This window comes from Thermobia domestica, chromosome 3 (genome assembly GCF_964235325.1).
Source record: "Thermobia domestica chromosome 3, izTheDome1.hap1.1, whole genome shotgun sequence".
Classification (NCBI taxonomy): Eukaryota; Metazoa; Arthropoda; class Insecta; order Zygentoma; family Lepismatidae; genus Thermobia; species Thermobia domestica.
The window spans coordinates 18137239-18159197 of record NC_137456.1 but is presented as its reverse complement, the minus strand read 5'-3'; the positions used below and the strand labels follow the sequence as shown (position 1 = coordinate 18159197).

At 36.7% G+C, this 21959-nt stretch overlaps 2 protein-coding genes across 3 annotated transcripts in view; one reads left to right on the top strand and one right to left on the bottom strand.

Moving 5' to 3' along the window:
- LOC145680210 (josephin-1-like) overlaps positions 1 to 14526 on the bottom strand; it is a 29934-nt gene extending 15408 nt beyond the window's left edge. Inside the window, exons 1-4 of one of the 2 annotated variants that reach the window (XM_081750523.1) lie at positions 14313 to 14526; positions 14019 to 14106; positions 9999 to 10103; positions 1515 to 1732 (exon numbers count right to left, since the gene is read on the bottom strand). In XM_081750523.1, coding sequence (XP_081606649.1) covers positions 1515 to 1732; positions 9999 to 10103 — 323 coding nt within the window. In that variant the 5' untranslated portion in view covers positions 14019 to 14106; positions 14313 to 14526. The remainder of the gene's footprint in view (positions 1 to 1514; positions 1733 to 9998; positions 10104 to 14018; positions 14107 to 14312) is intronic. The other variant, XM_081750522.1, reaches the window with a different exon arrangement.
- An 87-nt stretch (positions 14527 to 14613) lies between these two features.
- The window catches only part of GTPBP1 (GTP-binding protein 1), a 62034-nt gene continuing 54688 nt past the window's right edge, over positions 14614 to 21959 (top strand). The window contains exons 1-2 of the mRNA XM_081750521.1: positions 14614 to 14742; positions 20071 to 20410. Of these exons, the coding sequence (XP_081606647.1) occupies positions 20294 to 20410 (117 nt within the window). The 5' untranslated portion in view covers positions 14614 to 14742; positions 20071 to 20293. The remainder of the gene's footprint in view (positions 14743 to 20070; positions 20411 to 21959) is intronic.

Below are 21959 nucleotides of genomic sequence, written 5' to 3'. Positions count from 1 at the left end.
TTTTTGGAGTCGCTGAGATGAACAGTGACACTTCCGATACCGTTTAAATTCAAATTCATCCCCACAACTTGGGAAATGAAATGAAATCTTTGAGTTTTACGTCCCACGATTTTGCCGGTTAGCCTAAAGGAGACGGTGATTATGAGAAATGAATGAAATGGTGGAATGAAGAAAGTGGGAGGAAACGGGAGAACCCCGAGAAAACCCACGCACACGGTATTTGTCCACCACAAAGTTCACTTGGCGGGAGCAGGGTTTGAACCCGGGACCCCATGCACCAGAGGCCCCGCAACTTGGGGTAGGGGGAGATATATAAAAATGATCGACATCAGAGAGTACTTCAGTAATAGTAGAGTGATTGACTAACGGAACAGATTACTATTTTTTTCTTATTTTAACCCACCGAAACGGGTAGGGAGACGGTGATGGTGAGAACGAGAGATAGCAACGAAGCGTTCTGGGAATCGATATGGCGTTCTAAGAAAAGGTACCATCTTCTCGTTTAACCCTCTATTCAAACTGAAAGTGGCAGAAATCAACCGCTTCCGGTTTTAACGTTGATTGCTATGGGGTGAAAATGACAATAGATAGCGAGAAGCTGTTTTCTACAATCAAATTAACCGTTCCAAGAATATGTTCCATCTTCACTCTAATATTTTCCACTAAAACCTGAAGTGGTTGAAATTGCTACTTCCGGTTTCAATATTAAGAAAATATCACGCCATGCAAACCAAACTCCTTCACGTGATGTACACTCATGACCAAAATTATTGTCTCATGTCTATAAAAATCTTGTTGTAGGAATATAATTTGATAGTGAATTCGCCCAATATTTCTTTTAATGTTAGTATGTGTATAATGAGCAAAGACGTGTATGTGACAAATTTCATGTCTACAAGAGCAGTAAATAAAAACATTAAAAACGAAAATAAAGTTTTCTAGTTCATTTAGCAACATGTTATTTTACTCATTACAATCTTCGTATTTATAATTGTTTTCCTATGAAATTTAGCACAAATATACATTTCCCGATTATACACATCGTACCAGCATTAAAAGCACCCTGCAAAATCATTATCAAATTATATTCTTACTAGAAGACATTTATAGATATGCGACAATCATTTTGGACATGGGTGTACACGTGACACTGCTACTTGTTATTAAAAAAAGTCTTGCTTTCGAAAACGAAGAAAAGATGCTGACACTTACTGGGTTTGTCCGGAAAGTGGTAGGACTCCTACCCAACCAACCTAACAACATACAAACAAAACAATACAGATTTTCAACAGGCTTCAGTTATATTTTGCAAAGTACTTTCCTTCAACTTGAGTAATCTAAATACCATTCCGTCAAAAAAAAAAAAAAAAAAAAAAAAAAAAAAAAAAAAAAAAAAAAAAAAAAATCATCTGATCAATCTCGGAGAACGGCCATATAAGTTCAAAATTATGTACTTTTTCGTTGGAGCTCTGAAAAAAAAGTACGAAATTTACTTGAAAAAAATTTCTACTTACTTTCTTTTATCAAACCATACTGCTTCACAGTTTTTCCTCTGCAGAGCTGCCATGATAACATTAATATCGTAATTGCCTAACCCAAGAAGTGATTTGTGTGGATTGATCCAGTCATTGGGAGAAAGGCTGTAGCAAATGTTGTCAAGTTCAGCCTTCGTGAAAGCGCCTTTCTCTTGGAAAAGATTGTTCAGTGCATGGAGTGCACAAAGTTCTTTCACCTGAAATTAAAGGAAAAAGAACAACTACAGCAATCAATTCATATATATTTTTTAAATATATATATAAATGAAAGTGATTACGTTTGTGACCTAATAACTCCTGAACCACGAGACCAATCTCGATCAAATTGTCAACATAGATGAGGTTCTGATCTGTAAGTGATGTTACCATTTCACTTTGACAGTACAACGTAGGGGAGGAGGAGAGGAAATATATAAAAATAAATAAAAGTTAATAAGTCTTGAACCACGAGACCGATCTCGATCAAATTTGCCACATAGATGAGGTTCGGGCTTGGGGTAGTTTTTATCATTTCGCTTTCCCGGTGCAACTTAGGGAAGAGATATTTAAAAATGATCGAAAATGACCAATATCAGTGGCAAATCCATAGATTTCGGGGTCACTGAGACAAACATTGACACTTCCGATGCCGTTTAAATACAAATTCAGCCCCCATTAGTAATTTATGACCAAAATGAAACGTATTCTCCCCGTGTGAAGAACGCGTATTCTGCTAATATTTAATGTAGAAACATGGATAATACGTAAAAGGGATGAAAAAGACTGGAAGTTTTTGAAATGTAGGTGTAGAGAAAAATGAAGAGAATTAGCTGGGTTGAGCGGAAAACAGACGTATTAGAAATGTGGGGGGAGAAAAGAAAGATTTTTGATGTAATTGAAAATAGGATGGTTGGAGCATTAGCTGAAACGGAACTGAATAAATGGACGTCATACTAGAGGGTATGGTGGCAGGAAATAAAGGGAGGCGGCGAAGGAGATTACAGTTGATGGACGGTATCAAAACAGAAAAATCTTACGTAAAGATGAAAAGATTGGCTAAAAACCACGTGGAGCGTCAAAGCTTCTCAGTTACAGCAAGCAGGGTTGGCTGGTTTAAACCAGCTGTTTTTTTTTCTTTCTTCAGAAAACCAACTGGTTTAAAAAAAAAAACGAAAAATGGTTTAAATCGTGTGAACTTACGTGACACATATCAAACGTTTTCACATATCAAACCATCTGCATTAGTTTTATCTCCTTTTCACCTTATAGTCAAGGCGACCCATGTTCAATTGTCGGTCGAAACACAACCCTTCTTTCAAGTGTAAACCAAGCAGCTGTTCGGATGTCACTTTAAGCGACAGTCTTCTTGATAACCTCGGTATTACATAAAAATGTTAAGCCTAAACACACGAAGCGAAAGCAAATTGTATACCTGAATGCCTGTTCTTTTATAAAGAAGCTAAAGTTGCTTAACAACATTAGCTTGCATTGGACTTTGTTTTAATTTTATTGAATGATATCTACATGATAAATTTGTAATTTAATACCTCAGTTTTAGCGTACTGATTATGATACGTTGATCTTAAAACTCTACATTCAAACCAATAACGAGTTTTTCCCGTTATTGCTTTGCATTTGAAGTAATAACAGGCTTTTCCCAATGCCTAAGGTGGGAGTTTCCCGATTTATATAATTCTGTATCAACTGTTTATCTTTTTGTCCTTTCGAAATGACTCTTGATAATTATATTAATAAGTATGTAAAGATCAGTACAACGTATTTTTATCAGGAGTCCTTCGTGAGTGAATCGGCAGACTCATCGCATTTGTGGCCAATTAGTCCCGGTTTCGAGTCAAAATGGAGGGCAATTTCTCTCGGATGTAAGCCGAGAAGCGGTTTGGATTCAGTTTTAAGCTTATGCGACCCCTTTCAGCACAACTCCGTTGTTGCATAGTAACACCAAGGTGAAACAAACTTATTTCTGTCCATATGTAATATAAATACATAGAGCAAATTATTAAAAAAAAAAAAAAAAAAAAAAAAAAAAAAAAAAAAAAAAAAAAAAAAAAAAAAATTAAAAAGGGTTTTTGCCAACCCTGACAGCAAGTGACCTGCCAATAATGGCAGAATACCTACAATGATGGTAATATATATCACGGTAAAACGGTTGAACCAACCGAAATGAATTTTTGAATATAGTTACCAGTTACCTCGAACTGGGTTTTTACCATGTTACTTTGATTAAAATGCATATCCTAAGGACAGCAGGGCATGGAGTATCATAACTTATGACGAAAAAATAAATGTCTCAATATTGTCAAGTTAGAAAGAACACAATCGCTATGTAAACTATTCACTAAAAATAACTGGACATGTGTCCCAGCGTTTTCGGAAATTCCAAATTTCAGGGAAAAGGAGAAATTATATATATTGAGCGAGTCAAAAGTCCCTTGCCATAGGCCAACTCGATAGCTATTAAAGATATGAAAAAAATGATAAGAGAGCATTTTGATTGCCAAGTGTGGGTTGTCAATCTAAAATGGTGGAATTTTCGTAATCGGACCAGCCGTTTAAGCTCGACACTGGTATAGAACCCAATAATAAAGAAAAATGCAACGTTGCCACGTCAGTGGGGAACAAGGTGGAATGAAATAATCTGGAGCATGAAATACCTGGGCCAAGGAGAATAGAAAGGGGAGCAAACTAAAGAACAAAGGAACAGACCTATTTGCAGGGCCCAGGACAGTGGCGTCAGCAGCACAAGGGGGGACGGGGAGGAGAGAGGAGGTATTTGAGGAAGACAGACAAATGAAAATAAGTCGTGTCGTTTTCTGACAAGTTTACTGTACATGTTAGTGAGAAGAAATGTATGTACTTCACCCACGCACAGCACTTGCTTCTATGCACGGCACGGCAACGCATAAGCCAATGGCTAGACCCGAATCACCATTTACATAATCATACTACTAGTACTACTACTACTACAAATAATAATAATAATATAGAAAAGAAATATACACAAGCAAACACCAGTGATAGACAATTACATGGACACAAGGAATGACAAGATCCAGTCATTCCGACTGCGGTTTTCCATGGTTTTCCGCAGTCCCAGCAGGCGATGCCGGGATGCTAACATCTCTCCGCACTCCTCATCTTACCTAACAGGGCCGCTGTGACCTCGGCGTTTGTGGCCCGAACCATTCCCTTAGCCCTTTCCTTCCACACATACCTAAATCAATAAATCAATGGTAGAACCCAGCCATAGAAACAGGCGACTTCAGTAGGGATATTAGCTTCCGTACGCTTACCTCTCACAGTAAACCTGTCAGAAAACGACACGACTTATTTTCATTTGTTTGTCTTCCTCATATACCTCCTCTCTCCTCCCCCTGCCCGAGCTCCCTCGTGGCTAAGCGGTTAGCGCACGCGCCTTTGGCGTGGGAGACCCGGGTTCGATTCCCGGCGGGAGCTCATGTGGTTCGGATTCCACGTTAATCAGTAGGTCCACGTCTCATATAGCCTCACTGCTGAACGGGACGCTAAACTAAAATCAACTCAACTCCTCCCCCTGCCCCTTTGTGCTGCTGACGCCACTGTCGTGGGCCCTGCAAATAGATCTGCTCCTTTGTTCTTTAATTTGCTAACCTTTCTATTCTCCTTGGCCCAGGGTATTTCATGCTCCAGAGTATTTCATTCCATCTTGTCCTCCACTGACATGGCAACGTTGCATTTTCCTTTATTATTGGGTTCTATACCAAGGTCGAGCTTAACACGTTCGTTGCTGAGGACGCCCATCGGCGTCCAGTACTGGATTTGGCATATGCGCCGGCCGCCAATCGGCGCTTGTCACTGGAGCTGATTCACTTTCCCGCCAATACCTGCCTGTGCACACTAGCGCACTCACACTTTGTACAGTAATTATTAAAAAGGAGTGAAGGTACATTGCAGTGTGCTTTGTTTCGGTCTACAGTGCTTTGTCTTTTTGTAGGCATTGTTGAACAAAATAATATCTGTTCTTGAACTTTTTAATGGTAATTTATGTGTTTGTGCCAGTGAAATACATATTGTGTTGATTTTTTATTCAGTATTTCGCTTTTTTACGCCTACACCATGAGTGGGCCATCCAACAGAAAGGCAAATCCACAGTATATTAACGTTGATACACTAACAGTGAGTGAATTAGACAAGATATCTTGCAGTTCAAATTCAAGTGATGAAAGTGAACTCGCTGAAAACGAAAATATAGTTTATTTTCCTAGCTCAGGTGAAGAATCAGTGTCTGACAGCGATTCAGAAAGTGATAAACACGATGTTTTGCAGCCTATTTGGCAAGATAATCCTTTGCTTCTGAAATCGTTTCCTTTCGATAAAATAAATCAGCTTGTGCCTGTCCCAGGTAACAACGAACCACATGATTACTTGCAACTGTTATTGGACGATTCTTTCCTGGAGGAAATCGTAGGCTATACTAACGTGTACGCCGCAGATACATTTCTTAATGGAAACCATACTGAACATTCTCGTATTACAAGGTGGAAAGACTTGGCAATTGAAGAGCTGAAAGTATTTCTAGGCCTTGTACTTCACACAGGAACAACTGTTATGCCTAGACTTCAAGATTATTAGAAAACGATAATTTGTTTTTGTGTTGCTTCCCTCAGTACATGAGCAGAGACCGTTTTCTCTTGATATTGCGCTACTTGCACTTCGGACAAAATCCAAATGCTAATGATTCAGAACCTACAGATCGGCTGCATAAGATAAGATGTGTTGTGGACTACTTCAATACAAAGATGAGCTCTGTTTATTATCCAGGAAAGGAGTTATCTTTAGACGAGGCTATGGTTTTATGGCGTGGTAGACTTGTTCAGGCAATACATCAAGGGAAAAAGACACAAGTATGGTGTAAAAATCTATGTGTTGGCGGAACCAGATGGTCTTATACTAAAAACCCTTGTATATATCGGTAGAGTTGACGATCTTGGTGGGAAAGGTAATGCCAGCAATGTTGTTCTACATTTATTGCAAGATTTTCTCAATAATGGACATGCATTGTACATGGATAATTTTTATAACAGCTATGATCTTTCTAAGAAGCTCCTTGACTATAAATCTTACTCTACTGGTACACTTCGGTCAAACAGAATGAACACGCCACATTCTGTTTCGAAAGCTAACTTGAAAGTTAACGAAACAGTAAGTAAATATGTTGGCGAAGGTATTATGATTGGAAAGTGGCGACACAAATCTGATGTCGTCTATATTTCGACTGAATTTCCAAACGACATTGTCTCTTTCGTCAACAAAAAGGGACAAACCAAAACAAAACCTCTGCCAATTGTACAATACAACACTTACATGAAGGGTGTTGATCGGCAAGAGCAAATGGTAGCCTATTATCCGTTCGAACGGAAAACCATCAGAGGTACAAGAAATTATTTTTCCACTTTTTTACAGTTGCTGTTATTGAATTCTTGGATTCTTTACAACAAATACAATTCGATGAACAAAATGTCGCTCTATGATTTTCGTCTACAAATTATACGCCACCTTTTGGAGGTGAAACCACAGGGACATGTAACGCCGCCACTGGATGTACCAAAGAGAAGACGAACGGAAATGAATCACCTGCCAACGAAATGCCCTGTTGGACCAAAAGGACGAATACTGAGAAAGAAATACAGGAAATGCAAAGAGAAGAACAATAGAAAAGATAGCATTTACCACTGCGTGAAGTGTGCTGGTCAGCCTGGATTGTGTTTGGAGCCGTGCTTTAATGATTACCATTACTAAATAAGACTTGTAGAAACTGTCCTAAACTATATATGCGAAATTCTTATATATCATATTTCTTTCAGGTTATAAAATTGAAAATGATGGACGCCTATTGGCGTCCGCAGCACATAGGATGAAAAATTGATGGCATATGCTGAGGACGCCCTTTGGCGTCCTTACAACCATTGCGCATTAAACATATATATTTCAAGTAAAACTGTTATAATCTTGTAAAACAAAGCAAAAACAACAATATAATTTTTTAGCATATCCGACCTATGCGACCAAGCTCAGCAGGCAACGTGTTAAACGGTTAGTCCGATTACGAAAATTCCACCATTTTAGATTGACAACCCATACTTGGCAATTAAAATGCTCTCGTATCATTTTCTCATATCTTTAATAGCTATCGAGTTGGCCTATGGCAAGGGACTTTTGGCTCGCTCGGTATACATATAGATAGATTAACAAATAAAACACAGTTCTGACCAGAGCAGAATGAAATATATTAAAAACTATACTTACAATGTGTTACAGTTTCAAGGACCTAAGGTCCTCTTCATCAGACAAGAGTGTTTGTGTCTGATGAAGAGGACGTTAGGTCCTTGAAACTGTAACACATTGTAAGTATAGTTTTTAATATATTTCATTCTGCTCTGGTCAGAACTGTGATTTATTTGTTAAGTTACTTATCCAGAGCCATGGAGTTTGTTCATATAGATAGATATATGTATTTTTGCCACACTGAAACAATCGCTGTTTGATGTTTGTGATCCCACCACGGGAGAAAATAGATGAGCTGTTTTGGAACATAGTATCTACCTCGAGTTATGTTTCACTGTCACTTTGATTCAGGAGCGGTCCTAAGGGTCATAACGGGTAGATCCTAGAATTTGGCACTGATGATAACCTGTTATATACTTCGCTAATATTAATTGAATGTTTTTTTACAGGTGGTCAGCTTAGTTCATCATCTTTGATCACATGGCGTTTTGTTGGAGCGAAGTAATTTATAAGAGGTTGCATCTGAATCATAAAGTGTATGCCTTTTGTGATGGGGTCCCGGGTTCAAACCCTGCTCCCGCCAAGTGAACTTTGTGGTGGACACTCCTCGTGAGTTTTTTCGGGGTTCTCCCGTTTCTTCCCCCTTTTTCATTCCACCATTTAATTCATTTCTCATCATCACCGCCTCCTTTAGCCTAACCGGCATAATCGTGGGACGTAAAACTAAAAAAATTCATTTCATTTCATTTTGCAATAAAGAAAAATTAAATCTCTTCCCTACCAAGTGATGTTTTATGAATTTTGGTGATGAATGTAAAACAGGTATTCGTTACGGATGTATGTACAGTCTGAGTAAAGAGTACTGACACTACCACATTTAAACAAAAGAATGCCTAAGGGCCATGTAAAGCTAACCACCATGCAAAATGAAAACTCTTTCAGTTTAACGTCCCACGTTTAGGCCCTTTCCGCTAAGGGAGGCGATGATTAAGACAAGTGAATGATGATGATAGAATTAGTGGAGTGAGAAAGTGGGAGGAAACGGAAGAACCCGAGAAACCCCACGGACACAATATTATTTACCAGAAACTTACTTGACCCGGAGATCGAACTATGGACCCCAGGCAGCGGAGATAAGCGGCTGAACCTCCTTTCTTCAGCCTTTTGGGGACATTTTAAAGCAAGGTTTTGGATGATTGGAGATTCCAGTGTCGTAAGTGTCGAATTGTCCGCGTCCTTTACACGTTCCTTCGCGGTAGACAACAAGTCACGGCTTTCACTAGCTAGTCATCAAAATAAGGCCTATCACCATCGTTAAGTCAAACCACTTCATGCTACATAACGTAGAATCCCCGTCTTTTAAAAAGGTCGCTCCATCTCTTCCAAATGACTCCAACATATCGTTCAGGGGCTTAACATAGCTTAAATGGTTCATAATTTAGTTCCTCGGAAGGACTCATACCACCACAGCTTGAACAGGACGCTTAGAGAACGTCTTATTGTTACACATACCTACCGACAGCGCATGATATAGCACCAGATAAACAATACAAGCGTGTTCAGCATAACTGACAATCACAAGTAAAGTCGCTCTATCAGTCCATAGCACTTTTTCTTTCAGTCCTCGACACTGAAGTCACTTAAAAAACCTTCTTTTAACGTAAGTCGTTATGTATTCTCTGTTGTACCGCACGAGTGGACACACTGGCAAGGAACTTAAGTTGTCCAACAGTTTAGGAATACTTTTCGCGCAGTCTTATATGTAAGTTTGGAGAAATACTGCAGTGGTGTAATAGTTTTTAAATATTTTTACTTAATTGGCCCATATGTATATTCATCACATTGACTTCCTAATTTAAGATTAATAACTCACGAAACCAGCAATTCAAAATTACAGCAACAACCACTACGCCGGAATTATGTAACTCAGAAGAATGTATAATTTAGTCAATTATCAAGTACTCCTAAACCACAGAAATTCAAAGAGTGGAACTTCTTAATTCTGAATTTCATTGAATTCTTATCTAAAGAAACAACAATGGACTATGAATAGGTAGTTCCGTCCATATCTCATAGAGCCTTACCTCTACGCAGTCGAAACCTGGCCCTTCCAGAATAAATGTCTAGTCAAGACAAAACAGTAAACTATAAACGTTAATATATAGAAAAAAGTACTCATATTCAATTTTTTTCTTCCCTTACCTGTTTTTCATGATATATGTTACCATTCATTGCAACACCAATTCTGTTGTCACCATATCCCCAACAAGCATCTAGTCTGAGATTTTTGAAACAAAGTTTCTGCATCTATAAGGGCAAACAAGAAAATGAGTAGAAAATCAATAGTTACTAGTTTTAGTAAATTCGACAAATCACAACAGACAAATTTACATTACAATAAATGATTACATTAATAATATACAAATTGTAGTCATATTTGAGAACAAAATTGCTTATCGGTTCCATCTATATTCTATCGTTAATAGCTTTGGAATCGTTGAAATCTTTTGTCTGTTTTAACGATTGTGTCATGAAGTTATGGATGATCAACACAAGTGAATGATTAAAGAAGATTTTTTATATTCACCTCAGTATTCCCTGAAGACAGATATAGTGCATACACAATCTCAATATCTCAAATGCTACCCGATTTTTCTTCATGCGACATTACTTTTTTTTTTCCACATATTTTTATTCCTTAGATCTGTGAATCTTCTGACTAACGTAAGCAGGTATCTTATACTTCAGGAATTTTGTTTCACACACACACACGATAACCAATGATGTTAAGACATTTCGTAACCTTGTTTTCTCATAATTACATACACATGATTTTGCTTGCAAGTAAGTTCATTAGAAATCCCACTTTTAGAACTTTATATATAAAGAGAAAAAAGTGATACAGCTCTCCCTTCTGGTGCGTGGGGTCACTGGTTTGATCCCAGATCATATCAATGGACTTTGTGGTGAATAAACAGTGCGCGTAATTTTCTAGGGGTTCTTCCCAGCATTATCATATACCTTATCATTCACATCCCTTTGGTGCTAACACTTATGGGACGTTAATATATATATATAAAACTTAAATGTAACAACAGGCACACATATCTAAGGAATCGCAATAATAAAATATTTGTTGAACGTCTTGTGTAATTTAACCCAAAAAACATTACAATTCTATAATGTGCAGAATGCAATGTAAAGTTATTGTTTTGGTCAGTAACTTGATTTTTTTTTTCTCTAAGTAAAGCATGTGTATTATCCACCGTGTCTCTGCTACTTTCCGGCTTTGACTTACTAAGGCTCCCACACTCCCCAATTGACTACAACATAAATCCCCAAGGTGCAACCACAGCCCTATCTGGTAAAAGTTGCAAGTCATTGAACACAATTGAAGTTATCATAAGGCGACTTTTCCGAAACCATCATATGCGAAATAATCATTTTCTGTCTTCGAAGCATTTTATTTGCACACTTACAGCGATGGTTGGTGAATTGGGTACTTTTGGATTTTGAGGGCCAAAATCACGTTTTTTTTTTTTTTTTTTTATTATTTATTTATTAAAAAAGGGGAAATGAGTTGATGTTACGAGAATATAATTAAGTATTAACCTAACTTGAAGAAACAACAAATACACAAAATATAGCTAGAAAGTATGAATTTTAACTCCAAAAATTCTGGCCCCAAATCCAAAAATATGCCGGTGTATTTATGTAACGTTGCAATTGAAATATAGGTTATCAGGAAAGGAAATAATTTTGTATTCATTATTGTTATATACATATATCCTACCTCTACACAAAGATATGTTTAAAAAGAAGGTTGCTGATGTAGTATTGGCGCACCACATTTTGGAAGATTTACAGGTAAAATTTAATACATTCCATGAAAAGACATGTTTATAAACAACAAATTTCCACAGGCGACAGAATTAAAGGGTTAACTGCTGTATCGCCGGACCAATTTTAGGAAATTTGCTGTGTCAATTGGAGAATTTATTTAAGTTTGTGAGGAAGAATGAGTGAAAGTCAGGTAAGGGGAATAGTAAGTTAAGAAAATGGTTGTATTTTTTGGTTGTTTTTGATGTCATAAGCGGCACTGTATGAGGAGGCAGATGGACTATTTCGCGGAGAGGTACACTTGTTTTACTATACGGGTCCATAAATTGTAAAAGGGGAAAGAAAAATTTGCGAGAACAGAACCCAACTAATCCCTGCGGGGCTTCTAACCCGTTCCTACTACTACCACTTATATTATGGATCCGTATAGTAAAACTACACGCCTAATAACGTAACGCAATGTAATCCAACCAAATATAACCGAATGCAGTAGATTTTGGTACTTTTTTCGATTTACAAATTGGTCCGGCGATAAAGCACTAATGCCGAATTAAATAATACAAAGTAATACGGGTGTATTTTGGGTTTACAAGTGTAGGGTTACTAGTGTAAAATCATTACAAGTGCTTTACGACAGGCAAAATAAGTGAGTGCACATGAAAGATGACTCTACTAGATGCTATTTTCCACCGGCGATGTATTCCTGCACAATGTACAGAACCTGTACTTTATGTTTACAAATGGAGTATTACTAGTACAAAACCATGACAAGTGTTATTGAAAACTTGTATCACTGTCAAAACCCACTTCTTTACACTACTCTAGCTTGCGTATACCCATCACAACTGACGCGCCTCCTCTCATCGTATCCCTCTTTCCGGGATCACCAGCTTCGCCCTGTACTCTGTTAGCATTCGTGCTTTTTAATGGCCACCTAGCACCGTTTTGTGGTTTTTGTGTTTGTTGCACTGTACTTTTTATGCTACACATCCGGAAGCCGTATTTATGGTACGCAAATCGTAAAAGATTGCTTTACCTTACTTTACAGAAACTAACAGTACAGTATTGCTTGTTATTAGGTTCATTAATCCGTGCTCTTCACAATCTTTTAGAAGATCTTGCTCGTTATCAACGCATTGCTTCATAAATGTTAAAACTGTTAGTTCATTGCCCTTGTACATTCGCCATGTTGATAACATAAATGCTGGTTTCTTTCCTACAATGCAACTGTTCAGTTACCTTCCGCCAAGTAGTTCCCTCCGCTCGCCGTATAGTCCCATGTTTATAACCGCTTATATATAACAAATAAACAGATTTTTCGAGACTCTTATATATTATCAAGCACACAAAGGATCAAATTATCCATATCCTTCCTGTAAATTTTAAAAATTTTGCTGCAAACGGACGCCCAACTTTGGAACTTAACCCTAAAAGAATTGTAAATTTTCAACAATTACTATTTTTCGTGACTTCTTTAATTTTATCTATGCCAAGTGAGATATTTTCATCGCACAATGGAAACCTTTCAGGAGATAATAAGAAAATAAAATAGTAAAAGAATTATAATTTTTCAACAATTCTTTCTAATGGTACATCAAAAAGTAAGCCAGTACGAAAACAATACTTGTACAAATATCTTTGTATTATAATGTTAGCAACAAACAAAATTACGGGTTAGTTCCAATTGCGGGGGGCTAATACAACGTAATGTAACCTAACCTAACCAAAATTAGGTTACTTATAAAAAAAAAAAAAAAAGTATGAATTCTTAGGAACAAATTCTGACTCCCTTAACGGAACATTGACCATTAGAATTTATCCGACAAGTGAACGGCACTTTTGTCGGCCTTTGTGCCGCAGAGTAGGTTGAAGAAGGCTTAGGTTAGTTTAAGTTTCATACTTCTGGAGCTACTGTACTCTACAGCACTTAACACTTTTGTCAAATGGAAAGTGCAAAATTAGTGCCATATTAGATTAGAACTTGAGTAACCATCAATTTAAGGTACCACTTAACTTACCTGAAATAACCAATTAAATGTACTCAAAAGATGTATTGATGTAATTCTTTCCTGTTGGACGTGGTCCCTTGTACGACTTGTAAGATCTTGCAATTTAATCAAAGTTTAAGCATTTAATCACTATTGCGCAATATTAGCGTAATGTTAGATAAATATTATTAATAAAACATTTACTGCACATTTGACACGTCGCTTGTAACTGACCATTTAGTTCAAGGTCTGTACAAGGCAAGACACGATAAAAGTAAACTTAATATTTCTTAGGAATTTAAACAGCAAAACCATAAAGTAGAATATTATTCTTACTCCATGATAGGACATACAAATAGATCGTTCTTCGTAGAGACCTAGAAGCAATACTCACATGATTTCCAGAGGAGAATGCAGAAATCGACAGTAGTTTAACAAGATTACTTCACTAACTTGGTGTAAGTCAAGTTTTCGATTTTAAACTGAAAGAAAGCAATTCAAATTTCATTACCACTCTACTCCTTAGTTGTCACCGGTAAAGACAGGTGGAAACAAACACTAGATTTACTACAAATGAAAAATGATTTTCGTGAATCCCTTGCTATCGACAAGAAAAATTTATATTAAGAGAAACTAAATAATAAATACTATTTAAAGTTTCTGTCAGGTTTTTACATGATCTACAAACCTTGAAATCCTTGACTGGCTAGTCATCCTATAAAGATAGACGCCAACAACGGAGTAACCCAAATTTTCGTGCTTTATGAATTATCATGGTTCTTCACCGATCTTCAAGTAGCAATGAAAACAAATTCCCGAAGATCACTATACAATACGGAAGTAAAATCAACAGACACTAAAGAAGTCATTGAATACATTTACACGCAATTTTTCTTTCACCATAGTAAAATATTTTAAAATCTTTAGATAAAGAAAAATTATTATCTTTTTATTTTGTAATTTAGGATCAACATTTTAGCTTTTACATAAAACAAAACAAAATCAATCGTAAAGTCACTACGAGCGACACAGGAAGTTACGTTTGCTCCCTGTAGGGAAAGGGAAGTGATGACATAAGTGGCAACAGTAGCAGCTCAATATCATTGAATTTATTTTTGGTAAGTTAGAATTGTTTACAAATTTCATTAAAAGTTTATCTTACAAATGTATTCTAGGCCATAGTTTAGAGTGCCATTGTAAGTATGAAGCTTCAGTTGAACTCAAATTCATAACGTTTTAATTGTAAACGTATGTTTGTAATCAACCGTGGTCGTTGGTTTAAAGGACTATCCTTTCATAGTGACAGATATTTAAAAGAGAATTCTGTTGTTAGTGACGTAAAATAAATGCTGTAGTAAAACAAATAGAATTAACTGAAAGAACTCAAGATTTAGAAAGACTTTTATAGATTATACAAAACAAATTTTCCTGTTGAAGTTTATATGTGAACAGATTTCGAAGTCTTAAAATTAATTCTATCCGAATTTGTACGATTTCCTAAATTATGTATCATTGGGTCCTAATCTTGTCACTTAGGAATGATTTTCGGTGCAGATTAACAATAGTCCATCAAATTAAAAAAGCATTTTTCTTTCACCTTTCTTGCTTTAAATGATTCCCTAATGCGTTCAGAATTGTTATTAGTTTGGTTCATACCCAAATAATTGCGTACAGATTGATAATATGCGTGGAAATTGATGTTTCCTAGTAATGATTACGTGCTGTCTTATTATATGCAATTACTTAAACACAAAATTCATTCGTAGTGCCTTAGAAATTGTTCCTTAGGGTAGAAATTGTGTTCATCGGTGCAGATTCTCTTTAGAGGACGTTCCGTTATGGGTATAAATACACGTCTGGACGTATGCCATAAAAGCGGCTGTCCAAAAATACAAACCAACTTATGCCTGGTGTGCGCTAAAACCGTGAACTGTCTAAGCAAGCCAAGGCAGAACAGTTGAGTCCCCCACACTGCAGCACTGGGTGCAGAATGTCCATTCTTTGTACGGCAGAATGCGTTTCATTTTGGACATAAAGGGCAGTAAGACTGTCACCAATCAACTTAGGGTCCGCAGCAAAAACTATGAATTCGGCACTAATATCAGTCATTTTCAATTATTTGTACATGTTAGAAGTACTAATGGGAGCTGAATTTGGATTTAAACAGCATCGGAAGTGTCACTGTTAATCGCAGCAACCCTGAAAATTGTATTTGACACTAATATCAGTCATTTTCGATCAATATATGTAGGGTGTCTCAAAAGTCCCCTGACATGGGTAACTGTTATTATCAGAGTTACAACAAAATGTAAGAAAAGAAACTATCTCCAAATAGGCTTGGACGTCCGATAGTTTTCTACCAAAATCTTAATAAAAGCTTTTTTTTTTTTTTTTTTTTTTAATTTCTACGTTCTTAACTGACTTTAGGGTACCTTTCGTTACATCGCGAGGTGGGGGAAAGATTGGGTTAGGATCTAGAACAGAGGTACCCTTGGACTTATTACCCGCCATGTTGATAATATAAATGCTCATTTCTTTCCCACAATGCAACTATTCTGTTACCTTGCGCGAAGTAGTTCCCTCCGCTCGCGAATAGTCCCATGTTTATAACGGACGTCCAACTTTGGAACTTAACCCTCCAAATATGATGTTTTCAATCTAAAGTGAAGGAATTTTTTAAATCGGACGAGCCGTTTGGGCTGTACACTCTGTATGCACCAGGGTTGGCTGGTTTTTTCAAAAGAAGAAAAACCAGAAAACGAAAAATGTTCGTAAAAGTGTAAGTGTTTGTAAAATTTTAATGAACACACATTTGTAAGTTATCACGTTTCATTCCCATATATTATTCGTATTATGTTCAGACCTAAATTCCCCATTCAGTACTCAAAAAGATTATACTACAAAAGCAACTTTTTTATATATAAGTTTATGATTTTTTTTTTTTTTTTTTTTTTTTGTAGTTTGTTGTTATGTAATTGCAATCAAAGAAAAATTCTAAATATTGTTTCGTTTCAATAATGTTTACTATTGATAAAATACATCGAAATGCCGTACTTTGTGTGTTGTGTGTGTGTGTGTGTGGGGGGGGGGGGTCATACAAACCCCACGAGAACCATTTAGTGAAATGAGAAGTATTTAAGGTGTGAATCAGGTTTATTGTCCCAAAACGAAAAATAAGAAAGAAAAAAAATGAAGCGTGATTCCCAAACCAAAACTGTGTATTTCATAGACTACAGGATACATACATGAATTAAAATTTCTTCAATCAGACAGCATATGGGCCTTTTTTTTTCCTGCCACGCATCTTCTTGAAGTTGGCAAAAAGGCGTTTTCCGTGTTTTGCAACCACCTGCTTCGAAATACGGGTCGAATTTCGCTTAAATTGCGTTATCTTTTCGCAAAGAAGCTTTTTAGCAACAATTTCTCTCTTCACCATAACTCAGAACCGCTCTATTGGTCTACACTGTGGCACAGACGTTGGGTTGTCAACTCGTGACACATATGAGATGTGATTGTTCTCCAAAAACTGCACGGTGATCTGAGCATAATGCGGTGATGCCTTGTCCGGACAAAATAAAATGGGCTGGGTAATGTTAACACTACGTATCCATGGCAATAAAATGTTTCGTAGACAAGTGGATACATACATTTCACTGTTTAATGTTTTGTCGGTCACAAACGCTGGAGAAAGCCTCCCATCGTGTGTCAGTGCCTGCCACACCATCATTTTCTTTGGAAATTTGGATTTCGGTTTTATCGTGGCTTCCAGAGCGGGTTGGCATCCTGGTACAATAGAGACGTATTCATTAGCATTCATCTCTGAAGCGTCCCATTCGACTTTAGTTTCATCATCGATGATGAAAAAGTTACCTCCCGAAGGTATGGCTTTCTTATAAAATTTTTCTTTGCTTTCTCCAATTCATCTTTTCGTATTTTTGCCACCGTCTGTCTGTTTTGTGAGTGAATTCCGGCTGTTTTCCGATTTCTCATTGATGCTTGCGAAATGTTTAGTTTTAGAGCAGCTTGTCGCGTTGACGGATTTGGTTGTTTCACGAACACCTTCTTTGTTTTTTCCACCATCTTCTGGTTACATGCTGTGCGCTGGGACCCTGAATTTGTGTTGTATCGAACTTCACCAGTGCAAAGAAATCGTTTAATAACTCTGTTGATCCTTCTCACACACACATCTTGTTCTTTGAAGTAAGACATTGTCACCTGTCGATCACAATTTTGCTCCTGGAAGAACCTGGCAGTTGCAATGTTTTGCTTTTCCGTCTCTTTTGATTTAGGCCTACTGCCCATGTGAACCGTACTATCGCTATCAAACACTCATAGGTCACTGCACAATTTGGGTGCAAGGCGCCTTTACTCCTTGCTCCTGTTCGCAGTGTCGCCAACTCATAGTTTGGGACAATGAACGTGAATCACACCTTATATATGTATAAATGAGTCTGAGCCAAGTGGACTCAAATAATTCGTATCTTTATTCACTTTTCTTACTGATATGCAAATTAAGTCGTTGTATTTCTTTAATTTGGACTAATAAAAGTCGTTGTTAACTAACTTAACTAAATTAGTTCTTCTGTACTCCATAGTACTTTGAAATTGTCCATATGTAATTCTGTTTAATGGTTTCACTTGTGCAACTGTTTATCTTTTGTCCTTCTGAAATGACTCTTGACATTTATGTTAAGAAGCATGTAAAGATCAGTACAAAGTATTTTTATCAGGATTCCTTCGTGAATGAGTCGGCAGACGTATCGCATTTGTGGCAAATTAGTCCTGGTTCCGAGTTCAAATGGAGGACAATTTCTGTCGAATGTAACTCGAGAAGCGGTTTTTATTCCGCTTTAAGCTTATGTGAACCCTTCCAGCATAACCCGGTTGTTGCATAATAACACCAAGGCGAAACAAACTTATTTCTGTCCATATATTATATGAATACATAGAGCAAATTATTTAAAGAAACAAAAAAAAAAAATAAAATAAAATAAAAAAAAATAAAATAAAATAAATAAAAAAATAAAATAAAAAAAATAATAAAGAACGGTTTTTTGTTTTTTTCAATAAAAACCATGGCTTTTGCCAACCCTGGTATGCGCCCAATGTTAAATGAAACAGCGATGTTGCCATTTACCGGGACCCACAACATAAATGAATAAAGTTAATTGTCTTTTACGCTAATATATCGATGCCCAACCTTCATGTCAAATTGTAACTTCATGTATTTATGCTTCAGCATAAAATGAACTAAAAAGCAGCAAATACTTATATAGTGTAAACTTAATTTAAGAGTCAGTGATTGATATTTGGAGTGATAATGTACTTTGATAGTTACATTGTATTTACTAGTCTTTATTACATACAAATAATGCAAACTGATACTATCGTTACAAATTTGTATTTTTTACAAAACTGTGTGTGGTGAACCAGGCGTTGCTGTATATACCATGAAAAAATAAAGAGGGTTATTTAAGCGAAGTCGAAAACGATAAAGCTATTTATTAATTTTAAAACTAATTGTTTTTAACCAGTAATTAGGGGAAAATAATGATAAAATGAGCGTCTTGTGGGTTTCTTCCATTGCATTTTCTTTTGAATCGAAACCTCTTGTCTCGTTTGGAATTCAAAATACGAATCTGTTATCCGGACCCCGGACGCCCGAAGGGTAAGGACAGGGTGGGACTCTGGCTCACGAAAATATATACGTAATATAGCAAACCACGCATATTAAATACCAGGCGTAATATAGCAACACTCTAGAAAATTTTCTCCGGGCGATCATGATCCTAACTGAGAACCTTTGGCTTTTCTACATCGCTATTTAGACATCAAGGGCCTAAAAATATGAGTTGAGTGCGAGTAGAGTAGTAAATCAAAGGCATACACATGCATAAAGAAATCGTTTGTACAATTGATAATAATTTACATCAGTTTTAAGTCTAATAGAAACCGAAGAAATATAAGCGCACTGTTAATATTAAACAAATTGAAAATAGTTCGCAAAATGTGTTGGTAAATATCGGTGCCCATTTGCCGATACAGATATATAAGTGTCAATGTTAATATTAAACAAATTGAAAGTAGTTCGCAAAATGTATTGGTAAATATCGGTATCCATTTGCCGATACCGATATATAAGTGTCAGTGTTAATATTAAACAAATTGAAAATAGTTCGCAAAAGGTATCGGTAAATATCGGTGTCCATTTGCCGATACCGATTAATCGGTACATCCCTAATTAATATCTGGCGGTTGAAAGCAACAAAATTGTTGCCGATATCATACCAGAAATGTAACATCTAGTTAGGATTTTCAGGGTACACATAATAGATTAGGTAATTGATCTTGTCATTTCGTTGTGACATAAACACATTTTGCATAAATTGAATTCTATTGTGATGTCATAAAATGTTGTTGCTATTATATTATTATTTATTTTTTAGGTGCAAGCAGATTTGACAAGTTCCTTATGATCCAAATTCAGTGAGAAGTGGTAAAATGCAGTAACCTATATACTGCTTTTAACAAGTAGTGCAGTTAACCTGTGTACAGGGGGAATGTCCACTATACTGAAGCTTTTCTGGTTTATTTCGATGGTTGACCATCGAAGACGAAAGACAGTGATTATATAAGAATTTCATGTGATAGGAAAACCCAGTATTAAATATGGCAGCTGTTGTAGATCAGACTCCAACAAAGGCAGAAACCGCTGCAAACTTATTTAAACCTCTTTTGGACAATACATCTCCAGTGAAGATAGACTACTCCAGCATTCAAGGCAAGGTAATTGTCATGTAAATATTCCTGTTGTAATTGCATAAGCAAGTTTATTGTTTTTAAATGTGAGATTGGTGAATGTTTATTGAATATTCTGGTACTGTGACTTACCAATGTTTTACTTTCATATGGCAGGTAGATAAACGAGGTTGTTTTAAAATAGGCAGTGTCACCAGAAATATTCTACTCCGCGATGCTGCAAAGTAAGAGCTTCCATGCGCCACAGGTCTCAGTTATTTGCTCCATCTTGATGTAGCAATGTTTTAATACCTACCATCAATTACAGCCTTTCTATCGTTCCTCTTTTTCGTTTCGCCTACCTCCTAGCACGTTCCTCATAAAATAAAATGAATTCTGTTTTCGTTTCGCCTACTTTCTAGCACATTCCTCATAAAGTAAAATGCATTCTTTTTCTCGTTTCAGCTACCTTCTAGCACATTTCTCGTAACATAAAATGAATGTTTATTTTAATGCCCTAGGATATTGCACGGATGTTAAGTAAGATGACGATAATGAATGAAATGGTAGAATGAAGGAAGTAGGAGGAAACTGGAGAACCTCGAGACAATACATGCACACAGTGTTTGTTCAGCACAAAGTCGGGGTCGAACAGTTACTCCACACACCAGAGGTTCGCGCTTTACCACTGAACCAACACGACCCTCAATATTCCTCATGATGCAATGTCCCAAACAATTTCTGTTCTTTTTTTCTTTTTTTAATTATTTCTAATTATTATTCCTAACACTTTCTGATTCGTTTTCCCTTCGACCCAGCTAATGCTTTCCACTCTTAATTAAATTTTTCGGGCATCCATTCCATATCCTATTCGGGGATTTATTCCAGTTCGTCAGACTAGGAAATTCTCCATATAAATGTTTTTTGGTTTCAGATTCTCTGGCAGCCTCAGAACTAGAGGATAGATTATTTTCCATTTACTTTGTAACGCCTCCACTAGCTTCATCCAGTACACTTTCGCTTAGTGGTCCGAAATGAGAACACCGACCTGGAAGTGAAAGAATGAGTTGCTGTTCTGAGAAACGGACTGGGTGACGTAGTGGTTAATGCATCGGCACGGTATGAGATCCCGGCTTCGAGTCACGTTCCAGTCAGCCACTTTTTCAATCTTTATGTGTTATATAAGAAAAGTTTGTCTTAGATAAGAAAATGCGCATAATTAAATCATTTTAACCCGAGAAAGCCCACGCTAATTTTACCTTTAAAAGGCCCAGGGGCTGCCTCTGAGGCTACCTGAACTCACTACGACCATTTGTATTTTCCATCATTAATAGGAAAGGCTAGTCACTACTTTGCTACGAAACCATTTGTCAGTGGTAATAAACAATGAACAGTATCAAATAATTAGAAAAGTACATACTTCAATAGGAGCCTCAGAGGCACCCCTTGAGCCTTTACGATAGTATAAAAAATAACGCTATATTTTTCTGAAGTAAAATAAGAAAACGTATGAACAACTCAATCAGGGAGCATATTCCAAAGAGATAGGAGAATTCTAGAGCGGAAGACACGGGAGGAAATATCTATTAAGAATAAT